The 15,198-nt window shown below is 54.4% G+C and overlaps 1 protein-coding gene across 1 annotated transcript in view; it reads right to left on the bottom strand.

Moving 5' to 3' along the window:
* The window catches only part of PTPRN2 (protein tyrosine phosphatase receptor type N2), a 331,806-nt gene that overhangs the window by 21,160 nt on the left and 295,448 nt on the right, over positions 1 to 15,198 (bottom strand). Inside the window, exons 15-16 of the mRNA XM_081146812.1 lie at positions 12,095 to 12,242; positions 3,670 to 3,743 (exon numbers count right to left, since the gene is read on the bottom strand). Of these exons, the coding sequence (XP_081002938.1) occupies positions 3,670 to 3,743; positions 12,095 to 12,242 (222 nt within the window). The remainder of the gene's footprint in view (positions 1 to 3,669; positions 3,744 to 12,094; positions 12,243 to 15,198) is intronic.

Genomic DNA, 15,198 nt, shown 5'->3' with positions numbered 1-15,198 from the left:
AATCAAGCAAGTCTTGGTGAACAAGACTTTTCTTAGGACAAATGTGCAGGTGGCTGACAAGCCCCAAATGGTGACGTGTGTCCTTGTCTCCGGCTCCCGGTGGGAAAAGCAGCATCTGCAGCTCTCATGGCCTCTGTGCTTCATCTTCCCCTGCTCTTTTTTGTTATTTTCTGTTTTTTGGTGTGTTTTTTTGGTAGTACACTTTTTATTTGTAAAAATGCCAAGTTCACAAACACAAGCTCTGTGACCCTGGAAGAGGTGAGATTCTGCCTCTGGGCCTCGGTCCCTGTGTCTGTGAGATGGGCGGGAGGGGAGGGGCATGGACAACATGAGGTCTATGTGCCTTTCAATCCCGGATTCCGGGCTTTTTCAGAAAAGGTAAAACCCTCTGCGTGGAACCCACTGTCCACGGGGCTGACCGAGTCTATGAAGGGCCCAGATGAACTAGGCACCAGTGAGGAGTGTTCCTGTGGATTCCTAAATGCACAGTTTAACCCCCTGTGATCTGCCTTAAGCTGTAGAACCACAACTATTAAATAAGTGAGACTGACTGGTTTTTCCTCCCTTAATAAACTGAGAAGTAAAGAGTAAGGCTATTCTCAGGTGCTGCTGGAGACCTCAGCCTCGTTCCCACAGCGAGGTCGGGCTATTTGGAGCAGGCTCTCATGAATATCGCCCAGCCTCACCCTCGGCGAGCACCCAGCTGGTGGGTCTCCCCAATGCCCCGTGCGGGAACGTAGGGCTCTTGTTCACTTTCTTTTTTAAAAAATGTTTTTATTGGTTTCAGAGAGAGGAAAGGAGAGGCAGAGAGAGATAGAAACATCCATGATGAGAGAGTCATGGATCGGCTGCCGCCTGCACGCCCCCGACTGGGGATCGAGCCCACAACCCGGGCATGTGCCCTGACCGGGAATAAAACCGGCAACCTCCTGGTTCGTAGGCTGACACTCAACCACTGAGCCACACCAGCCGGGCTCTCCTTCACTTTCCTGACCTCTGATTTAAAAGCAAAGATTGCCCACTATTGCCCATGGGTGACATCCCTGGAATTTAATGAAGACGAAGTACAAATATGACAGGTGTAGTTATCGGTTTCCTCCTGCACAGCCAGGGATCTCTGGGCTCTAACTGTAGGCTTTTCATTCAGCTGCTGCCAGGAAGCTCATTATCACCCGACCTTCTCTTATTTCAGAAGGAAGATGCACCAGATTTCTTCTATTGTTAACACTCAAATTAAAAAAAAGACTTGTGGTATCAAATAAAGGAGAAAACAAAAACCCCCACTTCTCTCTCTTGGTGTCGCCTTCTGACCCAAGTCCCTGAGCAGAGGCCTGGGGCTGCTCTGAATTTCACAAGAAGCAGCGAGCCTGGGCATGGCACAGAAGTTCGGGGTTCATGGAGCCCCTGACCTGGACAAACCCTCTGGTGCTGGATGTGTGTGTGCAAAAGTGCTGGGCGGTTTCTAAGGACGATGCTGCTTCTGCACCGGGTGGCCTTGTCCACACTGACGCTGGACTTCAGCCCAGGCTCAGATCTGAACCGGGAACCCACAGAATGGGGATGAGGGGGGCTCGCCACTCTGACCCCATGTCTTTCAGACCTGGGTCGATTGCTTTAGTTCTCATGTGGATCATCCCGGGGACGAGGGGCCAACAGCAGAACGTGACTCCTCTTGCCCCTCGGTGGTCTGGGTTCCATCGCCATGGTCCATCGTGCTGGGACTGGGTCCTGGCAACTACAGACCTGGCCTCCCGGGAAACAATGCTCCCCCATCAAGAGAGGGACAGCAAGTCAGTGAGGCTCTGGCTTGATTGTTTGAATCAGAGCTGACCAGAAAATACCAGACACATGGCAGTGCGTTTGAGAAAGACTGAGCGGCCGCAGTGAGACCGTGGGAGCACAAATGGCCGTGGTCTGGAGGCCACCCCTGCTGGAGGAAACAGTTACGGATAATCTTATCACACAGAACCACAAACCGAGGTCCTGGCTCGGCTGGGTGCAGACAAGGCTCAACGGGCCCGTCTTCACTCTGCGCTGTGCTCGCCCAGTGTGCGTGAAAAGTGTCAGGAGGTGGGGTGTGGCCCCCGGCACTCGGAGTCTTAATAATAAGCATTTATACAACAGGGCCTTTGAAATGAGCGGAACCAGCAAAAGTAGTCAACGTGGCCAACCGTTGGCAGCTGCTGCCTGAAATCACGTGGCAATGCTCTCATGCAGTCAGAGGGGCTGTTAGCACGCAGGTGCCATTCATGAATCCAGAGATGACCCCCCTCCCACCCAAACCTCCGTCACCCATAAAGTCACAGCCTATGAATCACAGCTGGTGCAGCACCCCACACGCACTGTCCCTGACGGAAGGCAAATTGAGATTTTGGGGAGACGTCTGGACCCCTCCCTTGAGACCAACATGGAGAAACATGTCTAAAGCGAGGCCGCCCCAGCCTCCCACCCTCATAACCCAGCCCCTCCTCCCTGCTGCTGGTTTAAATGCCATCAACCAGGCTCTAGTGTCCTCTGCTTGGGTGATTACATCGCCTCTTCCCACAGCTGCAGCCCCTCTCAGCCCCTCCGTGCCTCCAGGTCCAGGACAGGACTGTTGGGGCCGCACACAGAGACGGGGGCAGGACAAGGCCAGGAAGCTGTGGGCTGTGAGGAACCCCCCAGGGGCTGGGACGGTTTGCTGGTCATGGGGGTCTGACACTGAGGGGTTGAGGGGTTGTGCTGGATCCCTCAGAGACAGGAGACACCCACCTTTCCCTCACCTGACCTGCCACTCCATCTCCCCGAGGGCACAGCTCCCAGTGCCAGGCGCAGCTCTAATGTTTCTATCTCCCCTGAATAAACCAGACACAACCGGGCCTAGAAAAGGGCAATGCAACCAACTCTGGATTCCCCTTATGGTCAGGGGTTCCAGTCGGTGAATCTTTAGGTCACTGGTGGCTGGCACCCTCCCTGGCATCACTTCCAGCCCAGGACACAGCTGCCCGGCTCACTGGGTAAGGCTGGTTGCTGGTTGAGACTAGTAACCCAGTTGAGGCTAGTTACCTGGTTAAGTCTGGTTACTGACTGAAGCTAGTTACCCAGTTGAGACTAGTAATCCAGTTGAGACTAGTTACCTGGTTAAAGCTGGTTACTGGTTGAGGCCAGTTACCTGGTTGAGACTAATTACCCAGGTGAGACTTATCTAGTTAAGGCTGGTTGCTGGTTGAGACTAGTAACCCGGCTGAGACTAGTTACCTGGTTGAGACTAATTACCCAGGTAATACTTATCTAGTTAAGGCTGGTTGCTGGTTGAGACTAGTAACCTGGCTGAGACTACTTACCTGGGTAAGCCTCAACCAGTAGGTTGAGACTAGTTACTTGGTTGATACTAGTAATCCAGCTGAGACTAGTTACCTGGTTAAGGCAGGTTACTGGTTGAGGCTAGCTATCCAGTTGAAGCTAGTAAACTCATAGAGACATGCTACCTGCTTAAAGTTGCGTACCTGGTAGAGACTAGTTACTTGGTTAAGGCTGGCTACTGGCTGAGACTAGTTACTCAGCTGAGACTAGTTACTAGCTGTGTACTGGGAATAGGGCAGGGCCTGTTTCGCCCTGAAAACCTCACGTGGTTCTCCCATGGTGGTGCCCTGGGAAAGGCTGGTGGCCTCCACAGAGACGGGTACTTACAATGGGGCTGGCGTTGATGTAGTCCGAGTTGCTGTGGCTGTTTTCTGACTTCAGCAGGATCCTGGAGTGGTCATCTGCAACAAGCCCGGAGAAGAGGGTCAGGTCTGCACAGCTCGCACAGCCGAGGAGTGTGTGTGTGGAATGATGGCTGTAAGTGCCCTGTGGCTGCCCGCCGCCACTCAGCATCCCCCTCGGAGCCTGCCAGCCCTCCCAAAGTTTTGATGAATGTGACCTTTCCTCTCTCTCCCCCCATTTATGGTCGGTCACCATAAGAAGAGGAGAATCTGGCTGTGTGGGGACATGATGCTAAGTCCCATTCGGTACCACCTGGACAGGCTCCTGTTTTTCTGTGTGAAATTCATATACCAAGGTTAGGTATCCTCAGCAACGTTTTGACATAGTGTCTGCCTTTAAACATATTTGGCAACATATAGTAAATAAATATCAACACACTATTAGGCCACCATTCAATATATAAAGTTTTGTTGTCTACAGACAGCTAAATCCTTGAGGTTACAGGAATTTCATTTTAAAAGGCGATTAAGAGAAAAAGAAAATGCAGATAGAGGGAACAGAGAAGAGATGTACAGAGGAGAGAGATGCCTCTCTGACACAAAAAATGTCCTTAAACAGGCAAAATATTGTGGCTAATGTTGAAACCAGAACATCCACGGGGATCGAGGTCATGTAACTTGCCAAACACATTTGATACACGAGTTTTTCTTAACTTTGGTCAGGAACAACCACCCCGCTGCACACAGTGAAATCCCCGTTTGCCTGTTTTCAGGAACTTTCAAAGCGGGACCTTGTGGGAGTGGAGGATGGATCATGGGGGGCAGGGCGGGTCACCCATGGAGCACCCCTTCTCTGTCCAGCCTCCCTGGCTCTGCAGCCCCATCTCTCTCTCCTCTACAGGTGCAGTTGGGAACAGAGATTCACGGGGCTCAAGGAGCACTCGGCTCTGCAACCTTGCGTTTCCGTGACTGCCTGCTGGAGGTACACACACACCTGCCTCTTCTCTGAGAAGGTAATGACCACCTGGCTGGAGCCGGGGAAGCCGGGGTCTTCGGCGAGTGAGAGGGTTTCACCCCTCGTCCCACTTCCCTGCACGCGGACAGGGTCTCCCGGCGGAATGGCTGCTGACCCTGCGAGCAGCTTGGGCGGGGGTTGGGGAGGCCACGGACACTGCTGTGGTCTGTGTTTCTTTCATCCCTCTAGGAGATTTTACTTAATTTTATCACAATTCTGGATCCTGGGACATGGGTGAGTCCTATAGCTGGTTGAACTTGGGAAGTACGTCTACCAGACCGGATGCTGTCCTGTTGGTCTTACTAAGATCTCAGTGTTGGCTCTTCCCGGGAGAGACAAGACAGGTAAGAAACGCCCAGAGTCTGGGACGAGTTCACACTGCATGGTGTTCACTGACGCGTCTGCTGCGTGTACCCAGGTGTGGCGTGAGTGGTCTGCAGAATTTAGGGTGGTGGCTGACAAACCACCCACTAAAGTAGGAAAAAGGGTGCAAAAACCCTGCGGGTGCAATGGCTTTGGGCTCTTGCACAAGTTTATTGTTGAGAGTGTGAAAATGGGCAGTGGCAGGAGATCAAAATAAAATTTACCAGGAAAATCGGTCAACTTTGACACCTGCCATGTTATAAACACAACCTTGGAGGTAAGTTCAAGCGAACACATCAGGCCTGCGGGGACAGTCGCTCAGAAGCAGATGCACTTTCCTGCAAGGCCCGTGGTCCCAGCCTGGGCAGAATTCCAGCAGCTTCTGGAGGGTCGCAGGGGCCTCCCAGGAGCCCGATGGGGGCTTCTAACGCTTCGGAGCTCTGCTCCCTTCCAATCGCAGACTGGATTTCATGGCAACATGTTGATTTTAAAATGAACAGTGAACTTACTTAGTTATTGATATCAGGCCACGTTGAACCTACGTTTGAATCACCTGGAGCCGCCCCCACTGCCACTGGCCAGAGGACAACGGAGGCTGGATGCACACGGCAGGGGCAGTCTGTGGCATTCCACTCAGCTGAGCAAGTTTCTGAGCTATTCTGTGGTTCCCTCTTCCTGTTCACGGTTCTTGAAGAGATGTCACTAGAGTCAGCGTGATGACGTTGGGTTCTGACAGTGGCTGCCTGTGTCCTTGGTGATATGGGGGTGGGAGGGCAGCCCGGCAGGATCGCTGTGACTCACTCAGGGTCAAAAGGCGAGCTGGAGGTGGAGCGGGCTGATCCCCTCTGTCCTGTGCCCCACGGACTGGATACTGTTCCTTCCTAATCCCAGGGAGCACACACACCTGCCCCGGGAGCAAATACAACACAGGGGCCCCAGCCACCAGTGAGGGTTCATAACCACTGGGCACTTACGGTTCCATTAGGAAGTGGGCGTGTTCGTCAAGGGCTTGGTCCGACCTCACGTGGAGGCCAAGCAACGTGGAAATTCAGGCAGTGTCTTCCTGGCCCTATAACTCAGTTATTTTCCTCTAACAAGATCCGCAGTAGCTATTGTCTTTTTAAAGAATGCTTTTATCTCCTATAACCGTTACGTCATATTTAAGTGTTTAATACCCTGTTCCAAACAAGAGGTGCAACGCCCTGCTTCTGTCATTTGTCACCTTACTCACAGTTCTGGATCCTTTTGTCTTTTTGTTTCAGGGGGAAGAGCGCCTTTCAGCATTTCTTGTGATGCAGGCCTTGTGGTGGGGACACCCCCGGCTTCTGTATGATCCGGTGTTATTAACCAACGTCACCCCAGTAACTTTAAAGAGATCAGCAGTCCTCAGTTTTGTCAAGGAGGGAAAGAGGACACCTTTCAAGAAGAACCTGGAGTCCTGGCTGGTGTGGCTCAGTGGGTTGGGCACTGTCGTGTGAACCGAGAGGTGGCCGGTTCAATTTCCCATCAGAGCACATGCCCAGGCTGCGGGTTCGATCCCCAGTAGGGGGCGTGCAGGAGGCAGCGGATCCATGACTCTCTCTCCCTCTCCCTTCCTTTCTCTCTAATATCAATAAAAACATATTCTTAAAAAAACCCAAACACACTTGAATGAACCGAAGCATTTTTCCTGCACCACCGCCTGGTCCAAGAATATCTCTAGTTTCTCTAGCATTCTGTCCGTTCTAAGAATAATTCACATATATCATCTGCCTTCTTCCTGCAACACTGTGCCACAGATGGAACAGGAACTAGTCCCCCATTTTAGGTTGAAAAAAACACCAACGAAGGCCCAGAAAGACCACGAATGACTTGGCAAAAGCCACGTGGCCAGCAGCTAAGAGTCCAGGTTGGAATCCCACCCCCCTGCCTGCTAACCAGGTGATGTCTGGGTCAATTATTCAATACCTTAAAGTGTCAGAGTTGTCATCCAGAGTGTAGGATAATGGTGTCTAACTCCCAGGGTTGTTGTGATAAATGGCATATATAAAGCTCACTGTCATCACGGAGCAAGGGATTTAGGGACAAGGTCAGGATTATAGGTAAATACCTACCTAACCGATTAAAAGGCAGTTGAATTGACAAGACTTATTTAGGACACATGGTATTGTCAGTAAACAGAAGATGATTTTCCTAAATGCCAACGGAAGAAACTTTGAGATTATTATGAGGGCAAAGAGCCCTGGAAGGCAGACGAGCGAGGGTCCTTTGGAGGCCACTGCGGCTTGGTCATTAATGGATCTAGGCCAGCACTGGCCATCGTCTAGAACCGTCCCACATTCCACCTGAGTTCACCCACGGAAAGTGAGCCAAAGCTGCCTTTGAGGCTAATATCACGGATCTCTACGGACGGTGTTTCCAACGTAACTGGTCGTGTGGCTCCCACTGACTAAGTGGATGATACATGTGGGCCTGTCATCTTCATGTCACTAGAAGATGAAGACCTGGTGATGCTGGTGGCATCAGGCGTCTGTGGCGTCACTGGTCGTCCAAGTGGTCTGCCAAGAGCTCCTTTAGGGCTTTCCCGCTGCCTCCATTTTCTTTCTTCTTTCTCTCTCCTTTTTGTTGTTAATCCTGACCCAAGGCTATTTTTCCACTGATTTTTAGAGAGAGTGGAAGTGGGGGGGGGAGGGAGGAGAGAGACATCGATGTGAGAGACACATTGATTGGTTGCCTCCTGCAAGCACCCGACCAGGGCCAGGGATTGAACCTGCAACCCAGGTGTGTGCCCTTGACCAGGAATTGAACCCACAACCCTCAGTGTTCTGCAGGGTCAGGGCTCGGAGCCTTTCCTGGAGGCCTGTGTCCTGGGACCAGCTCAATGACACCAGTGACCACGTTTCACGGTCCATAGACGGTTTCTGCCCTGCAAAAATGTAACCTGAAGCTCTCCACCATGGTCAGTCTCCGACTGTGCAGGGCGGTCTAAGGATTCCAGCCCATTACACACAGAAATGTCTTCAATGATCTGGGCTTGTATTGGGACAGAGCGATGCTTTTTTATATCATGTTTGTTTTGGGACTTTGAGAGCTAAAGGGACGTCATTTTACTTGCAGACCTGGGGGCCTGAAGGCAGCAGTGTGGTCAGGGGCCACCTGTGCTCCGAGGGGGGTGTCCCCTTTGGAGAGAAGGCTTCCCTCTCCCGCTCCCCCCCAGCGCCCCTTCCTCGGGGTGAGAGAGCAGATGTTCTGCCCTTTGCAGAGCTTTTGGGAAACTCTTGGCTCAAACTATAATGATCATCAAACACTTAAGAAGAGAAGCAATAGGGTTCCATCCACCATCTCCTCGGGTCAGAACCAGGCTGCACTTGGGCAAACTGGGGGGGCTGAGGTCCTGGATTCGGAGCACCCCAGACATCTGAAGATGGTGAGAAAACGAGACCGGCCCCAGTCCCCTGCCCAGGAAGCTGGCCGCCTGCGGAAAGCCATCGATGCGAGAATGCAACGCTGACTAGCTGCTTCCTGGGGATTCAGCCTGCAACCCGGGCACAGCCCTTGCCCGGGAATCAAACCGGTGACCTCCTGCTGCACATGATGCCCAGCCACTGAGCAACACCAGTCAGGGTGTGTCTCATTTCTCAACTAGTTTCACCAGCACCTCTGCAGATCTCTCAAAAAGAAATCCCCCAATAGGACTGACGACTCGCTCGGCAGGCGCGAGGCCGTGTAGGTGGATTACAAGGGCCCAGGCTCCAAGCTGCTCTAACCGCACACTCACCTCACGGCTGTGCGACTGGGCTCCGGGCACAGCCTGTGGGCTGAGCAGTGTGCGCGTGGGAACCTGCTGCAAAGGGTTGGGGGCTGTGGCCTGGCACCGCCCGCTGGCCACTGAGCTCTGCAGAGGCACCTGGTGTCAAAGGGTGAATTGTGCCCCCGCAAGAAGGTCTGTTGGGATCCTAACCAGGGCGCTTCTTCAGTCAGAAACAAACATTCTCCTGATCGGTTTCTCACAGTCGTGGCAGAAACGACGGTGTGTGAACGTCCCGGGGACATGGCTGTGACCTTCTAGCTGTGGTCTCGCCCTCAGTGTAGGAAGGTCCCGTGGCTGCTGCTTAAACACCACAGATGTGCCATGAGTGCTGTAGTTCAGAGTCTGAAACAGGTCTTAGCCCAGGTGCAGCCACGTGAAGCCCTGGTGCTCGCGGCAGCCACCAGGATGTTCCCTCCAGCTCCAGGTCAGAGGCCTGCGTTTATCCTGTTGGGTGTTTTTTATCAACGACTGGAAGATGCTGAAATGTGTTTATAAAATGTGCCGATGGACGGCACTGAGGGTGGAACTGGGAACCAGGAATGAAAACCTTCCTGATAGTCACAAGGACCAGTCATGACTGGACCAGGCAGCAAGTTCTGTCGAAGCCGGGTGGGGGCGTCTGGTCTACCCTCGGTCCTCACGGAAGACCCCGAGCTCAGGGAGCCAGCCTGTGAGTGTAAACTCACCCCGAGGGGTGAGAAGGCCCCGGCGAGGAGGAAACACCACCGCCTGAGGGCTGCGTCCACTGCCCGGGCCTGTCCAGTGAGGCTGGCCCTGTCTGCACACTCCCAGGTTCCACAGGTGACTCTGGGACACCCGTGGTGAGGAGGACAACTGGGCAGCGCGAGGCCAGACATCCCATGAGTCTCTCGGTCCAGCCTCAGGAAGAACCTGAACTCCTGGGGGCTCAGAGGCGAGATAGCGACGTGGCGTCCACCCCGAGCATCGGCCACCTTGCATCTTGGACACATCGCGGCTCCCGGCGGTGCAGGTGCCACCATGGTTCATGGCTCCAGGCGCAGGTGCTCTTCCCCCTCGGGGCCTACGAGGAGGACTCGGCTTCTCGGGCAGTTTTTGCCGCTTTCTTTAAGAAGAAAACCCTTCTGTCTCGGCAGTTCAGCCATGCAGGGCGGCTTTGGTCGGCGATGCAGCAGAGAGAAAAGTCCCCATGGAACCTGCTGGTATGTCCTGCACCGACAGGCCAGCAGCCGTCCCAGACCCTGCAGCAGACTCAGCTGAGGCCAAAGAGGGGGTGGCCCTGGACAATGTTTCTCAATGGTTAGAGTATCAGCCTGAGCACTGAGGGGTCTTGGGTTCGATTCCTGGTCAAGGGCACGCACCTGGGTTGCAGGCTCCATCCCCAGCCCCAGTCAGGGCGTGTGCAGGAGGAAACAATGGATGTGTCTCTCTCACATCCATGTTTCTCTCTCTCCCTTCCACTCTCTAAAAAAAAATCAATGGAAGAAATACCCTCAGGTGAGCATTATCAACAAAACAGGAGGTGAAAACAGCCAGCCAGGGACGTACCTCTCCTGGGAGGTGAGAGGAGAAAACCCCTCTCACCTGTGAGACGTAGGACTTTTCAGGGCACGGTCTCTATTGGCACAAGCTGTGGTCCCTCAGAAGTGACTAAACCGGAGAGTCCTGCACGGGGATCCTGCTCAGAGTTTGGGAAGAATTTAAGCCAAAGGCTTGTTTGGGAAGAAATTCTGTTCTGGGTTTGAGCAGAGCTGTGCTCAGCCACCCGCTGCATCCTGTGTGTGTCTCAGTCACCTGTGCAGCTGGAAGTTTCCCACCAGGAAAGCCTCTGGGTGAGTCGCTAAAGGCCCTGGAGGCAGCGCCCCATCAGCACAGGGGACCCGGGTTTAACTCCTGATGCCCTCGCCTGTCAATTAGAGGGGTGACCCCACACAGGGGCGGCCCGGGAGGTACAGCTGAGGGTCACGTGGGGGACGCTGGTGGCACACGATACGTTCGGTCCTGGTGGCTGGCTGGTCACCTGAAGCCTGGTGCCACCGGGTCCTGTGGGCTCTCCCCTGGCCGGGGCTGCAGGGGGGCAGCCAACAGCCGTGCCTGGGCCCGAACCTGAGCGGTCATCTCGTCCTCACGTGTCTGGGTCCTTCGCTTTTCAGTCCCTCTGTCTCATCTGTGAGAATTTCTGCGTCTTTGTCTATTTCTCTCTCATTATAACACAGAACCCAACATTTTTTGTTTGAGATGATTCACCACTCTTGAGTTTCCTGGGCAGCCTGATGCTGAGAATCCTCTGGCCTTGTCCCAGGAAGACAGTGTCTTTTGTTGGTGGCTCCTGCTCGGGTCAGAGGGGCTGTCACGGGACCCGGCCCTGTCCCTGCGTGGCTGATGACAGGACACTCTGCTGTCCCCGAGGTCCTGGCTGTGGACCCACCGATGACACGGCAGGCAGAGCCCAGCGCCCAGCACCTAGCACGGCCGTGGAGCACGTGGGCCGTGAGCACGTGGAAGGGACGCCCCTCCCCACCTGCTGTGCTCTGGTTTCCACGTGGGAGGGGGAGCTCGGGGAGAGGCTCTGACTATTCACATTTACCACACGAGACCCGATGTCCCAAGGAGACAACCCAGCCCACGGGAGACCTGCCACGTGAGCTACTGGGGTCGGCCTGCTCCAACCAGCCTCCTCTCCCTGTCCCCCTCTAGGTCAAAGGCATCATTTGATTCACTGGGTGTCTCTGTCAGGAGTCCTTGGCGCACAGTAGGTGCTTAATAAATGTTATTTGGTCCAATGGACTCATTTTTTGTGGGTTTTTTCTCTGGCAGTGATTTCTGGCCGGACAGCTGGTCGTCAGTGACACCTGCTGAAATAACTGTGAGGCTGGAGACCGCCGCCGTCGTGACCACTATGCACCCCGTGGCCACAGGGTGCCGGCGCCCACGCTAATGCCCCCCGACCCTCGCAGCTGTGACGCTGCCAGGGTGACGGGAGGATCCCTTCCACAGACGAAGGAGAGGCTCAGAGAGGTGAAGCAACAAGTCTCAAGTCGCACAGTGAGAGCCGACGGAGCCAGCACGCGGGGGCACCTGTCCTGACCCCCAAGGAAGACACAGGTCCTGTGTTTTTAGGGGGGGCCTCACGGGGGGCCGTCCGCACTGGGCTTCGCAGTGGGAGGACAGGTCGCTGCAGCGAGGGGGCGGGGCGAGGATGGGAGCCAGGAAACAATGAGGACGGGGCACAGCCTGCCCCCCGCCATGCCCCCCGGTACCTACAGGTCAGCACAGCCGGGCTGCGGTTCTTGGGCGTGTTCTCCTCCCTCTGGGCCACGAGCGCGGCGTTGGGCTCCGCCTGGTAGGCACACAGCGCCTCCCACTCCTTCTCCAGCCGGTTCCTGTTCTTCAGGTGGTCCTCCATGTAGGCCTGCAAGGGAGACAGAGTCGGGCGTCCGCAGCAGCCAGCCCCCGGCGGGGCCCGGGTACCCGGTGGCAGGTGCGGGCGGAGCCCACGTTCCACCTGCCCGCGAGTCAGGGAGCCGGTTCCCCCAGGTCTGCTCAGATGAACACACTCCCCAGACCCACGAAACACGCAGACGCTTTGCTCAGACTCTGTCGGGGGGGCCAAAGGTGTCCGTCCCCCGTTCACGACGGCGCTGGTGCTGAGGCTGGGCCGAGAGGACACGCAGACCACGATGGCACCTCCTCGGCTATTGCGATGTGAAGCGGGAACGGACATGCCCACAGCAGACCAGGTTTGATTAGCCACCGAAAACTGGACGGAAAACGTGCCCAGCCAGGAGCAAGCGAGTGGGGCGCAGGCTTCGGGGAGGTTCGCTGCATGTACTTGGAGGGGTGACAGGGTTTACGCAGGCCGGGAGGACAGGCGAGGGTGCAGGGGTGTCTTGGAGGGGACGTCAGGCACTCAGGGCGTGGGGCTCACTCTGGCTGGGGTGTCGGGCGTTTGGGAGCAGGGCCTGGGCTTGGGAACAGGGGAGGCTGCTTTGTGGCAGATACAGTCGCACAAACAATGTCACGTACGGGGGACACAGAGGCAGTGGGTGGGTTAAAGAAATGGGGCTGAACGAAGCCGCTAATGGAAACACCTTAGTAAATAGTGTTTGGCACTGAAAGCCCTTTCCTTTTTCTCAGAGAACCACTAGTTACAAACAGATACTATGTTGCAACGATCGTTTGAAATTATTCCACTGCAAGTATACAACACACTGTTTTAAACTACTTCATGTATCCAGTCGGAACCAAGCGGAGACAGTTAATTCACAAAGCCCCGCAGGTCGGGAGTGGGGATCGCACAAGACTGTCCAGAGCTCGGCAAAGCATTGAGGGGGCGGCTGGAGGGGCCAGGTGAGAGCCCCGGCCGGGGAAGGCACGTCACCCTGTCAGACAGACGGCTGTTACTAATTTTTGTTGTTGATTTTTAGGGAGAGAGGAAGGGAGAGGGAGAGAAAAACTATCAGTCGGCTGCCACCTGCATGCCCCCGACTGGGGATCGAGCCCACAACCGGGCACGTGCCCTGACCGGGAGGGGAACTGCGATCTCTGGATGGCAGGTTGATGCTCAACCGCTGAGCCACGCCGGTCGGTGCCAACGGCTTTTACTTAATGAAGAGATGCCGTTTCCTGGGGCGCATGCTAACAGAGGAAATGGGGACACCACAGCCCTGGTCCTAATATCCCCCACCCCCAGATATTAGGTAGGTGTTCGTCACGTCTTATATGTTAACTCCAGGGCCCGAGTGCGGGCGATCTCTGGATCGGCCGTCCCTCGTTCCCGCTTCTGTTTGCACAGATGTCAGTTGCCCTGTAATTGGCCTGCTTTTCCGAATCCTCTGGGTGTGATGTATTTGAGACACCGAGCTGCTCGCTGTGTGCAAAATATTAAACAGTGGGTGGTGTTAACAAAAAACAGAGGCAAAAACAACAGAACCAAACATGTTGACCCTCCTGCTCCGCTGAGGGCACCCAGCGTCCCCAGCAGCCCAGAAGGCAACGGGCTCGAGTCCGAGATGCCGGCTTCATCTCACACGTGTGCAGCCCGCTTGCTGCAGGTCACCTCTGGCACCTTCCTGGTTCCTTCACCGGGCGGCCACGTAACCAGTTCTGGTTAAAAATACCACCCATTTCTGGAACCACCCTCAGTGCCTAGGTGAGCCCTGGCCTTTGTCCAGACGTCCTGTTGCTAACCTCCGACTGTCCCAGTAACTTTCCCCCCATCACCACCCTCTGGCCTGTTCATGCTGATCCTCCTGCGCGAGCCCATCCAGACTTCAGGGTCAGTGCCAGTGCACCTCCTCTCGAGACACGCCTGTCACCAACCTGTTAGATCTCCACCTGTTTTTTATTTATTTTATTTTATTTTATATTTTATTTTATTTTATTTTATTTTATTTATTTTATTTATTTTATTTTATTTTTTAATTTTATTTTTGTTAATCCTCACACCTGAGGATATTTTTTCTATTGATTTTTTTAGAGAGAGTGGAAGGGGGGAAACATCGATGTGAGAGAGACGCATCGATTGGTTGCCTCCTGCACGCACCCCAACCAGGGCCGGGGATGGAACCTGCCACCCAGGTACGTGCCCTTGACCAGGAATCGAACCCACGACCCTTCAGTGCGTGGGCCGATGCTCTAACCACTGAGCCATGCCATCCGCCGTCCAGGGCCATGTTCATACTTGTGAGGCCCAGCAGGGGAGTTGTGCCCCCGCTGATTCCAGACGAGCCCTGAGTGGGAAGGGTCTACACCTTGAATTCTGGCCCCTTCCAAGGACCTGGGCTCACTGCGCTTGCAGGAAGGATCATCCTCAGCTCAAAATGTTTGCGGGGGGGAAGGCCCAAGGTTTCTGAATTAGAAATCAACACACACTCTGCCCTCAGATCGAGCGGCATTATCTTCTACAACAGCTGAGAAGCACTTGAATTTCTTTGAGGCTTTTTTTGCCCCTTGAGAATAATATCAGCTTTCATCGGCCCCATTTATGATATTAACCCAACCCAAACACTTCCTCCCTCCCCCCCATCTCCCGCCTTCTTTTTCTAGCCCACACGATCGGACCATTTGGGCAGAAAACCTATGAGGACTGGATGCCTCGGGATGACTCTTCAGGAAACAGTCCCCGTGTGTCACACACACGTCATTTCACACAGCGTCCCAGGCCCTTGGAACAAAAGTGTCATTGCCTTTCCAAGACGGAGACGAACCCACGATGCGTTGATTTGGCCTCGATATTTTCTGATTGGAGTGTCAACCCCCTGAGGACAGGAAAGCGGTTGCCAGGAAAACGGAGCATTTGGGACGCTCTGGAGCATAACAGGGTTTTGTTAATAATTACAAGAACACATTGTATCTTCTGGATAATG

This window comes from Miniopterus schreibersii, assembly GCF_964146895.1.
Source record: "Miniopterus schreibersii genome assembly, chromosome: 9".
In the NCBI taxonomy this organism is placed as follows: domain Eukaryota; kingdom Metazoa; phylum Chordata; class Mammalia; order Chiroptera; family Miniopteridae; genus Miniopterus; species Miniopterus schreibersii.
The sequence above is the reverse complement of the archived record's forward strand: the minus strand, read 5'-3'. Positions and strand labels throughout refer to the sequence as shown.